The sequence below is a fragment of the Panthera tigris genome, chromosome C2, assembly GCF_018350195.1.
Source record: "Panthera tigris isolate Pti1 chromosome C2, P.tigris_Pti1_mat1.1, whole genome shotgun sequence".
In the NCBI taxonomy this organism is placed as follows: Eukaryota; Metazoa; Chordata; class Mammalia; order Carnivora; family Felidae; genus Panthera; species Panthera tigris.
Genome location: NC_056668.1, coordinates 79,988,179 through 80,000,207, shown reverse-complemented (window position 1 = coordinate 80,000,207; position 12,029 = coordinate 79,988,179). Strand labels below are relative to the sequence as shown.

At 44.9% G+C, this 12,029-nt stretch overlaps 1 protein-coding gene across 1 annotated transcript; it reads left to right on the top strand.

Moving 5' to 3' along the window:
- The first annotated feature begins 234 nt into the window (after positions 1–234).
- ADIPOQ (adiponectin, C1Q and collagen domain containing) lies at positions 235–10,853 on the top strand. Its single transcript, XM_007083590.3, has 3 exons — positions 235–247; positions 8,944–9,165; positions 10,038–10,853. Exons 2-3 carry the CDS (start codon positions 8,952–8,954, stop codon positions 10,556–10,558), a joined length of 735 nt encoding a protein of 244 aa, XP_007083652.2. The 5' UTR covers positions 235–247; positions 8,944–8,951; the 3' UTR covers positions 10,559–10,853.
- The last annotated feature ends 1,176 nt before the right edge of the window (positions 10,854–12,029 follow it).

The following is a 12,029-nucleotide window of genomic DNA, read 5'->3' as shown; positions in this document are numbered from 1 at the left end:
TGTGGATCCACTTGGCTTCCCAAGCCCAAGGGGGGTTGCAACAGGTTCCCCAGAGTGGAGACCTGAGGCAGCTGCCAGGGGCAAGGTGCCCTCCCACTGGCCTCTGGCCCTTACAGGGTTAGCCAATGGGAAGAGACAACTGTGGGGTGGGGACCGCCTGCCCCCATGAGTACCAGGCTGCTGAGGCTGGACCATCTCCTCACTTCCATCCTGACTGCAGTCTGTGGGTCTGATTCTACACCTGAGGGTAAGATCAAGTTGATCACAGTTCCAGGCCGGGGGTGGGGATGGCTGCCTTGCAATGGAGCCTCTGGCTGGGGTATGCCCAGGCTCTCTTGTACAGGCAAAACTCTGGTGAGGGCAGCACTGGTGGAGGCAGACAGGCCTTGGGCTTCTTTCTTGATTCTCCCACAGCTCCAAGAGTAAAGGAGCTGTTCCTCTGGTGAAAATCTTGAATTTTGCCCAATTCACTCTGTGGCAAGATGCCTACCCAGAGAAAAGGTTGGGATCCATGAGGAAAGAGGGATGGTCCAGTGATAGAGTTCAATTAAATAAGAAGAGAAGGAAATAAAGCACTCCTCAGCTTGACCGGGTAGGCAAGGAAAGTAGGCAGCTCGGGGATAGCCTGAGCTCTGACCTCAGGTTGAGTCTGGAACCCAGCTCTGCTACTTGACTCTTCTCAGCAAATATCGATTGAGAAAGTTCTATAGGCCAGACATTGGGTAGACTTGCAAAGATGAGTGAGACATAATCATGGTCTGGATTTGAGGGAATCTGTAAATATGGGGATGTGGGGATATCTCACAGGACGATTGAGACATTCAAATGAAGTCATGCAAGCTTGGCATATACTGAAAACTTAGGAAAATCTTATTTTTAGAAGACATTTTCTGGCCGAAACCAATGGGTCTGCTTGGCCTTTGCCACACCCGATCCTGCTGGCCCCAGCAAGTGCTGTGCCTGAGGCATCTGGTTGTTTTCAGTGTAGGAGGCAGACGTCAGAGCAGGAAGGATTTTAGAGATCAGGCCATCCCTCTTGTGTCAGTGGATGTGGATCCCTGGTCTGGAGAGGTTCTGGTTTTCAGACCAGTCCTCACAGGGAATGCAGCCACCTCACTCCTGGTGACTCCCTCCACTAGGGGTAAGGCCAGCTCCTCCAGACAAGGTAGTGGAGCAGGGGAGCCCTTTATGCTGGTAGAACATGCCCAAAGGAGCATGAAGGTGTCAGCTTTGCTCTTGAAGCAGAGAGATAGAAATGGAGCCCTGCAGCTCGATTGGCAGTCCTCGTTGCCTTCCTTCCTTAACTCTTGAGGAGTTTTAGAGAGAGACACAGGACTTGCTTCTTGTCCTTTCTAAGGTGGCTGCAGGGACAGACTTTCCACCCACTCCTTGTCAACCCAAGAGGTTAGTGGCCCGACTTGGCTGAAGTCAGAAGGTAGAAGCTTTGGAGAGCAGAAATTTTCAGTCAGGATTTTTTTCATGTGGAGAGCGACTGATTCTAAAAATGCATTGGAGGGATTTTCGGCTTTACTAGTTCTTGAGAATGTGTGTGTGTGTGTGTGTGTGTGTGTGTGTGTGTGTGTGTGTGTTGGGCATAGGAATGCTGACAGCTCTCCTAGGGTTGAGTGAAAGCTTTCAGGTAAGGGGTGCCTTGGTGGCTCAGTCAGCTAAGCATCTGACTTTGGCTCAGGTCATGGTCTCATCGTTTGTGAATTCAGGCTCCTCATTGAGCTGTCTCCTGTCAGCACAGAACTCGCTTCAGATTCTCTGTCCCCCTCTCTGACCCTCCCCTTCTATCTCTTAGAAATAAATAAAAATTTTTAAAAGGATAAGATTCTCTCTCTCTCCTGCTCATACTCTCTCTCAAATAAAAGAAAAAAAAAAAAAGAAAGAAAGCTTTCAGGTAATCCTCCTGGGAGCTAGACCAAACTGAGTTGATTCCTGATTCTGTCATTCATCATTAGGTTGTACCATGTGAAATGGTACTCCCAATATTCTACCACTTTAACCTTTAAAAATGGCGAATGCATATAACCCACAAGAGTTGTATGATTTTTTTTCCTCCCCAGCCGCCCCGCCCTGGATACTAAGAATTGTGTGATCTTAAGCCAACATCTTGGTCTCTTCAAGTCTCAGATTCTTCTCTATAGTAGAATCAAGAGCAGGGCCGTGGGGAAGGTTGCAAGAAATCAAGTTTGTAAGTGCCTTATGTAATTTCTACTCCAAAGTATCCTTGACCAATTTCAAAGTGTTCTCACGTCCCTCCACTTACCTGATCGCATTCAGTAGATTCTGAAGCTGAGTCTGAGAGGCTTTTTAGAGGCAGTGTAATGTGATGGGAAGCTTACCGGTTTGGAAGTCAGAACAGGAATCTCTCAGGGGTCATGTCCTTAATGTCTCAGTTTCCCCATCTCTAAAGTTGGGATTATTTTCCTTACTTCATGGAGTTTTTGTAAAAATTAAAATAAGTAATAAATAAAATAATGTGTGAAAGCTGCTAGTGTGGGAGCTGGCCTCTACAAGGATCTAATAAGTGCTTTCTCCTTAACCTCCTGTTTGTAGAAGCAGGGCAGGGGTGAGATGATTTCTGGGGTTCATTTGGCTCTCAGGGACTGAGTGATCTGTGCTTTAATGCCCTTTCCTGCTGCAAGGGTTGGCACAGATTTGCTGACCTTTCCCCCCCGCCATACTGCTCTGTTTCCTGCCAGCCCTAAAGGAGACTCTGTCCTGCATTTCGTAGGATTCTGCTGTTGTTACTGAAATTCCAGCAGGTGAAAGTGGAACTTCCTATGTATTAAACAATTTTTTTTAACATGTATTCACCTTTAAGAGTGAGAGAGACAGAGTGTGAGCGGGGGAGAGGCAGAGAGAGAGAGGGAGACACAGAATCCGAAGCAGGCTCCAGGCTCTGAGCTGTCAGCACAGAGCCTGATGCAAGGCTTGAACTCACAGATCGTGAGATCATGACCTGAGTTGAAATCAGACGCTTAACTGACTGAGTCACCCAGGTGTCCTGGAATTTCTTATAAATTTTAGCATTGAAAATGAGAGATCATAATATGGCCCTTTAGGATCCAGAGAACACCATGGCCATCCCTCATATAATTCTTTTTTTTTAATTTAATTTTATTATTATTATTTTTTTGATATTAAATTTATTGTCAAATTGGTTTCCATACAACACCCAGTGCTCATCCCAACAGGTCCCCTCCTCAATGTCCATCACCCACCTTCCCCTCCCTCCCACCCCCCATCAACCCTCAGTTTATTCTCAGTTTTTTTTTATTAAATTTTTTTTAACGTTTATTTATTTTTGAGACAGAGAGAGACAGAGCATGAACGGGGGAGGGGCAGAGAGAGAGGGAGACACAGAATCGGAAGCAGGCTCCAGGCTCTGAGCCATCAGCCCAGAGCCGGATGCGGGGCTCGAACCCACGGACCGCGAGATCGTGACCTGAGCTGAAGTCGGACGCTTAACCGACTGAGCCACCCAGGAGCCCCTATTCTCAGTTTTTAAGAGTCTCTTATGGTTTCATATAATTCTAAGAATGAATGGATCCATGCCTATACACGGTGTACCATGAGAGCCAGTGCAGTAGAAAGAACTCGGCCTTTGGATTTTAAAGTGCATCTCCACACTCTTCCTTGTTATGCATGGGCAGAAGTTATTAATCCTCTCTGGTCCTAGGATTTGTCGTGTGGAAACTGAGTCCTACTTCCTGGAGTAGTAGGGCTGAAATAAGATTAAAGGGCAGGTGGATGTACAGTGGTCCATAGCAGGTGGTCCATAAATATTTGTTAGTTTCCCTTCTCTTGACTTATATGTGTGGAAGTTTATAAAATGCTTCAGACTTTTAATCAACTGGTTCTCACAATAAGATTGTGAAATAGGTTGCGTAAGGATTAATATCATTAATAAGCATTAATAATATCATTAATAATTTGGAGGCAAAGAACATGAGATTTGGGGGTGGGGTGGAGATAAGTAAGTCACCCAGTGAGTTAACGGTGGAGCCTAGACGAGAAGCCAGAGCACTTGCATCATAACCTGGAGGGCTTTTCATTCTATTTTTTCTTATGTCCCCCATCCCATGGAGTGGAATATGAAAAGGCAGATGTGTAATCCTGATGCATTTTTTTTCCTCTTCTGAACTATGCCTAAGACTCTATTTTTGGGCTTTGGAAGACCAGAATTTGATTCCCAGCTCCTCCTCGTTTAAGAGCTCTAGGCTCTTGGGTGAGTCACTTAACTTTCCTGAATCCGCTTCCCTCATCTCTAAAATGGGTACAGTCATAGCTAACATTTATTAAGCACTGACATGTGCCATGCCCTGTTCTAAGTATGTTATATGGATTACGCCTCTTAATCCTCCAACAAATACATGACTGAAGCACATTATAGGTAAGAACAAATTATTCTCACCCAAGCACCAGATCATAGAGCATGTGATGTCCTTCTCTTTCACACCATCTCTCAAAATGGTTGTGAAGATTACATGAGACATTTTAGGCAAGAAGTTTACAAATGGAGTTCTACAGAAACAGAATTACAAGTGTAGCTTGGGAATTAGCTTCATGATCCATATAAGAGTTTTCTCTGCAGACACCATTGAGTCTTAGATTACAGTTTCGTTTAATAGTGTTCTCCGCTGTAGAAATAGAAATCTCTCAAAATCAAAGCGTAACAATTGCCATATCTAAGCAAAGAACACAGATAATTTTGGAATACATTTTTTTAAGAGACACTTCTGCACTGGCCTTCAATTGTTATCAATTGCCGCTTTTTCCACTCAGAACTAGGTTAGAAGACAACTTTCTTCTGCAACCAGAATCTGTTCTTAGAACAAGAAAATTCCTAGAATCGTGCACCCATCTTCACCCCAACCCCCCTTTTTAATTTTTTTTAATGTTTATTTATTATTGAGAGACAGAGCATGAGCATGGGAGGGGCAGAGAGAGGAGGAGATGCAGTATCCAAAGCAGGCTCCAGGCTCTGAGCTGTCAGCACAGAGCCCGACGCGGGGCTTGAACTCACAAGCCGCGAGATCGTGACCTGAGTTGAAGTCGGAGGCCCAACCAACTGAGCCACCCAGGTGCCCCACCCCACCCCTTTTTTCAGTACCTCCTCCACCCCATGCCACTGTCATGGAACCCAGACTGGTTGTCACTGTTAGTGGAAAAATCTGTCCATAACGCCAAAGTGTTGAGGGCTGAAAGCCTTCCGTAAGGCTGGGAGAATAGAATCTTGATTTTTCAAAGAGGAGGAGGAACCAGAGAACCCAGAGCCTTCTTACATCACACTCCCCCCAACAGTTTGGAGACAGCCCCCAATCTCCTTTTATCTTTGGGTCTTTCCATAGCTGCCCCCACCAATTTTCGCATTCTGGATTCTCTCTTCCCATCTCCCTGTGGAAAAGGACACAGCCTCATAGATTCTGCCCTCCTCATTTCTGGAGAAAGCAAGCACAGAACCTCTCAGAGGTCTTCTTGGGACTTGTAATGCTAAGCCCAGAAGGAGAAAGAATGAAGGTGACAAATAGTGAGAAATTTCCAATGCATATGAAGTCTTCAAAGCCTCAGAACAAGCATTCTTCCTAAACACAAAAGGGGCTTGGCTGGCCTCTCCTCCTTGGCTTCTAATCTCACTCACCTCTTTCTTCTTATTGTGGGGCAAGCCAAGCCCATGCTGTGTCTCATTTTATTTTCAGGAGCTATGGACTACGCCCTCCTGAGCCCTTGAAATCAGTAGAGGGCGACAACGGTACATGTAGATGGAAAGAGTGAGCCTTGGCTAGAGATTCACCACCACTGCGGAGGGGACAGAGTCTGTCCAGTCCTTTCTGCCTCAGCTGCCATGTTTCCTCAGTTTCTACCCCTCCTTCTATCAGTCTACCTCATTCTCAATTCTCACGTTATTTATAAGATCATATTTGTTCTTTGCTAAATGATCTATCAGCTCAATAGAGAGGGAGAAGATGAACTGAAAGTGTCTTTAAACAGCCAGTCTTCAAATAGGGAGAAATCATTTGAGTATTTTAGATCACAGCTTACACCAAAACAAAATATTGAAGATGAATTAAAGAGTGAAATTTAAAATATATCAAACATCAGAGGGTAAAAAAATAGAATATTTACCAAAACATAGAATAGCTGAGAACTGTTTAAAACTTAGAGGCAAAGAAAAATATCAGCAGAGTTGACTCTAAAAACTAAGACTTCTGCCACTTCAAAATCAGGATAAACAGAAGAATAATCTACAGAATAATCACTTAAGAAAATAGTCATGGCATATACGATAAAGTGTTGGCGTAAAGAGCTCACACAAATTGATTCAAAAGCACATGGGGCGCCTGGGTGGCTCATTCGGTTGTGTGTCTGACTTTGACTCAGGTCATGATCTCGCAGTTTGTGAGTTCGAGCCCCGCGTCGGGCTCTGTGCTGACAACTCGGAGCCCGGAGCCTGCTTTGGATTCTGTGTCTCCCTCTCTGTCTGCCCCTCCCCTGCTCACTCTCTGTCTCTCTGTCTCTCTCTCTCTCAAAAATAAATAAACATTAAAAATTTTTTTTTAAAAAGCACATTGTGTCCCTAATAAATTAAGTGACAAAAACCACTAACAGATTGTATAATGAATAAAGAAATTAAATTAGGGTAGGAAATTAAGTTAGAAAACAGGACTTTGATAAAATGTGCAACTCACTAATGATCGAAGTAGCCAGGTACCATTTCTTTTGTTCCCTAAACTAACAACAACAAAAATAGGCTTTTAAAAATTTTGCTGGTGAGAGTAGTTAATAGGCTCTCTTATACACACACTAACACACGACCTAGTAACAGTATAACAAACTGCAATTTGGAAATATGCATCAAGAGCCTTAAAAATGTTCATACCTTTTGGTCCGCTAATATTACTTCTGAGAATATGTCATGACAGAATATGAGTTGTGGATAAGCTCCATGACCAAGGATATTAGTTATGGATTTTAAAATAATACTTTAAAATGGAAGTAAGCTAAAAGTTGAACACAATGGAAATGGTTCCGTATAGTTGGCTATATCCACTTGAGGAAGGAGCACATACACCGTTAAAATGATGATTATGTGAACTAGAAAATAACAAGGCAAAAATTGGGAATGAATTTCTGCGCAAAGTACATTTTTCATTATGTTTAAAAATAAACAGAGAAAGTCTTGGGACTGGGGATCCTTTTGTTTTCTGTGGTTTCCAAGATGTTTATGTTATTAGTTTTAGTGAATACATGTGTGTGTCCATATCTACACCTACATCCATATCTCTCTCTCTATCTATGAAAAATGAATATATATGAATGAATGATGGGTTGGTTGTATCACATTGAGAGGGCACTATAGACCCCAGGTGATGGGACATAGAAATGGGATTCTAGACGCCATGCACCTCTTTGGGGGTAAAATTGCCAATCAGGGTCTTTCCTGCATCCCTCATGGAGGAACTCTTTCCTGAAACCAAACCCAATTCTGGAGACGTTGCATAACCCTTGAGAGATAAGCATATTGATGAAAAATAGTGAGTGCTCGGAGTAGAAAAATACACACAGGCTGTGTTTAACTTAGAAGCATGTTCTTGGGATTAGGCACCTTTCACACTCCACAGAGGGTTTTAGTAATGACTGTGATCCAGGATCCTTTTTCCTTTCTGTGGTGCTTTCTCTTGACTCCTTGGTGAGAGAAGGTTGAGAAGACCAAGAAGCTGGCTATCAGAGGCAGGGGACTAAGATCACTCTGATATCAGAGGCAGAAACTGGGAAGGGACGAGTATCATCTTCTAGGAGGGGGATATGAAGGAACGGTTCTGGGAAGGTGTCCCCGGCCACCTGTACCACTTGAACTTTTTGCTAGGGCTCCCAGAATACACATTTAAAATCCACTCCGCTCTCCATCCTTCTTTCCCTCTTCCTACCTCCTTCCCTCCTCTCTCTGGCTCTCTTGCCCTTTCTTTTCTTCCTCAGAAAGTATTTATTTAGTCCCTACTCTGTGCTGGTAGTATGTCAGTCTTCATCCCTGGTACCTGTGGTTTAATGGGAGAAATGAATGAGCAAATCAGCAATTACAGTGTAGTGCAGGAAATGCAATGTTAGAGGTAAGTGAGGGCACTGGGGGTGTGCAAAGGAGGAGCAAACAACCCAGATTGGGGAGGGAGGATTTCCTGAAAAAGAAGACATCCCCACTGTGTCTGCATAGGGATCAGGGAGGTAAGGAAGTGCTGCTAAGTGTGACCCAGGCAGAGTCAGTGCATATCCTCATGGGACAGTGTGTCTCTGGTTGTCTGACTCAGGGAAAGGCTGTGTGTGTGTGCCTTGTGTGAGTGTGTGTATACGTGTGTGCACTCATGTGTATGTATGTGTGTGTGTGTGTGTGTGTGTGTGTGTGCAATACCCAAATGGTCTATCATGTGATCTAGGAAATGGGGAGAGGAAGAAAGAATGAAAGAGAAAGAAGGAAGAACAGACATAGAAATGAAGGAGAGGGAAGTAGAGAAGATAAAAGGAGGCAGAGAGAGAGAGATATTGGTTAGAGTTGAAGGAGAGGATCTGAGCAATCATCCTTGGAAAATTCAAGGGATAGATTCTTGACAAATGGACTCTTGGAATTCGATCTAAGGAGGCTGGTCCTGTGCTCAGACATGAGGTAATTGGAAAAGTGTTGTCCTGCCCTCACTGAACTCACGATCTGTTGAGGAAAGGAGATCATACACAAAGAATAATGCTAAGTATTACAAATTTCAGGGCAGAAAGAGATCAAGGTGGGTGGAAATTGTTAGAACAGTCTTCCGGAAGAGGTGAGTGTTCAGAGAGCAGGTCTCAGAAGTGGGTGCTGCTGAGATGGCCCTGGTCTTGCATAGGTCCTGACGGGGTGTGCTGTGTGGGGTCTGCTCGCAGGGCTGACGGTGCGGATCTGGGTTCCAGGGCTCAGGATGCTGTTGCTACGAGCTGTTCTATTGCTACTGGTCCTGCCCATTCGCGGCCAGGAGTCCGAGACAGAAGGGCCTGGCGTCGTGGTTCCCCTGCCAAAAGGGGCCTGCACAGGTTGGATGGCAGGCATCCCGGGGCATCCCGGCCACAATGGGACCCCAGGCCGGGATGGTAGAGATGGCACCTCGGGTGAAAAGGGTGAGAAAGGAGATCCAGGTAAGAACAAGGTTTTCGGCTTCCATTGTCATAGACTTCTGTGGAGTGGAAGAGGCATTAGCTATTGACTAAGGCCTAGACACAGGGAGGAAGCGAATTTGTTTTCTGTGACCCACAAGCAACCCGAAATGGATTTGGGTTCGCCTCTGAGAATAGGTGGTACCTGTAAAACTAGTACGCTCAACTCTGCTCTAGCCACATCACGTTCTCTGTACCTTTTCCCATCCCCACCTCATCCATCACTATGCCCAATCTGTTCACATTCATGTTACCCTTCATTTCCGCTAACTTCCCATTCCACCCAGGGGCATTCACACATAATGCACACTCTTACAGCTCACGGTCCTGCTCTTGGGGAACTCTTGGTCTGATTAAGGACGTAAGTCTAATGCACAAAGCTGTTAAGGATTACTAAGAGAAAGCCTATTCCAAATATGCCAAGTTGAATGTGGACTAATGCCTGAAGTACGGAACCGAGACAAAATGCTCTCAATGCAGATCCGGATTATTAACAATGAAGGCTTTAAGAAGGAGGTGGGACTGGAGCCAGGCCTTAAAGGATGGGTAGACAGACTAGAGAGAGGGCATTCCAGACAGAGGGGATAGAAGTATGGTTGGTTGAGCCAACATGTGAAGGGCTGGCAGGGTGGAGGGTCTATGATGGAGACTTATAGGGAATGAGGTTGGAGATGAATTAACGGGAGCCTGCTGTGGGATGTAGAAGGAGAAGGTATAACTCACCTCTTTGGGAGCCCCCATCTCTGCTCGTCGGGCAAGTTGTGGGTAAGGGAGATAAGGACGGTGTTTTAGGTTAGAACTAACCTAGGCAGGAGTTCTGTTTCTGTGGTCACTGAAGTCTTCTCGTTCTCTAGGTCTTGTTGGTCCTAAGGGTGACACTGGTGAAACTGGAGTAACTGGGATTGAAGGTCCCCGAGGTTTTCCAGGAATCCCAGGCAGGAAAGGAGAACCTGGAGAAAGTGCCTACGTATACCGCTCAGCGTTCAGTGTGGGATTGGAGAGCCGGGTCACAGTCCCCAATGTTCCCATTCGCTTTACCAAAATCTTCTACAATCAGCAAAACCACTATGATGTTACCACTGGAAAATTCCACTGCAACATTCCCGGGCTATACTACTTCTCCTACCACATCACAGTCTACTTGAAGGACGTCAAGGTCAGTCTCTACAAGAGAGACAAGGCGATGCTCTTCACCTACGACCAGTACCAGGAGAAGAATGTGGACCAGGCCTCTGGCTCTGTGCTCCTCCATCTGGAGATGGGCGATGAAGTCTGGCTCCAGGTGTATGGGGATGGGGACTCTAATGGGCTCTATGCAGATAACGTCAATGACTCCACCTTTACAGGCTTCCTTCTCTACTATGACACCGTTTGATCACAACTAACTTAGAACCTCCACTGGGCCAGACAACCAAAAGTGAAAGAACAGTCTACAGGTTCTCAGTGTAGTTAGGAGATTAATTTTACTACCTAGTTGGAGGGCTCTGAACATTATTCATTCATTTACTCATTCATTCATCAAGTCCTTTAAAAAAAATTATATACTATGTTCCTGAAGAAGACATGGTCCCTGGCCTCAAGGATCTGCTATGTAGTAGCAATGAAAGGTTAAAAACATTTCCTGGGGTGCTTTGCACACATGGCAAGATACCTGACTACCATAAAGTATTTCACAGTGTTATTCTGTGTCTATTGTTTTTCCTCACATTCATGCCAATCCTGCGAGGTACACAGGAAACATATTATTCTCCTCTTTTCGCACTTGGGTTCTGAGCCTGAGAGTGACTGCCTAAGGTGACACAGGTATTAGGTGGCAGAGTTCGAAATCAAACCCAGGTCTAGAGACCTTCTCCCCTAGACCCTGCCCTTGCTTAGGAGTACACGGCCTCTTGGGAGTGTTGGTAAGGAGTCAATCACCCAGCTCATCTGAGGGCCTCCGAGTTGGCTTTCATGGTGAGTTATGCCTTTCCCCGGTAGAGCTGCGTCAGAGAAGTTGATTCTATGGCTATGTCCCATCCCAACTGGACTACTAATGGCCCCTGACTGACTGTACTTTGGCTTCTCTGTGTCTTTCCTCATGCTCTTCTCTCTAGCTCAGAAAGTGACTTCGATCTCCACAGGCTGAAATCCTCCCTGTTCCTCAGAGCCACCTAGCCAGGAAGCTTCTCTGATGGGCTCGCTCTTTCCTGCAAACCTTCCGCACACACTGTGCCCCTATGCCCCGCTATATGTTATGCTAGATGAGAGTCCTGAATGTGAAAGACATCCTTCCTCCAGGCCAGGGATGACTGATGGGAAAGAACTGAGCTTCCCTCACCACCGAGTCCCTTTGCAGGTCCTTGATAAATGCCTCATGAAGACCAACCTTTGGAATCTCATCCCTATGCAGAATTATCTCCAGTTCAGTCTCTCCATATAACTAAACCTGATCTATGAAAACATTTTCATTTTAGGAACTCCCTGAATTTAAGCACCTAATCCTTGTTCCACTGGATAGTTAGACTCTTTTCTACTGAGGTTTGGGATGACTGTTTTCCAGAATACTTAAAGAATTTTCCCTCAAGGAAGTAGCTTCCGTCCACAATGCAAAACACACAAAGGAATTTGGAAACCATTCTTTCCTTCAGCACCAACAGGGTCTGGCAAGACCTGGACCTTCTGAATCTATTCTTGTTCTTTAAGTGTTAAACAAAGAAGAAAAGAAGGGAAAAAAAAGAAAAAAAAAAGAACTATCTGAGGTGATGGGCATGGTAATTAACTTGATTGTGGTGATCATTTCACCATTTTTATCTATAGCAAATCATCACATTATACATCTAAATATACACAATTTTAATTGTCAAAAT

What these genes read in the sequence shown, in the direction of transcription:
- ADIPOQ (XM_007083590.3), top strand. Translation starts at nt 8,952, where the DNA reads ATGCTGTTGCTACGAGCTGTTCTATTGCTACTGGTCCTGCCCATTCGC. An exon ending in GGGTGAGAAAGGAGATCCAG is followed by an intron (nt 9,166 to 10,037) that starts GTAAGAACAAGG and finishes CTCGTTCTCTAG; the next exon opens with GTCTTGTTGGTCCTAAGGGT.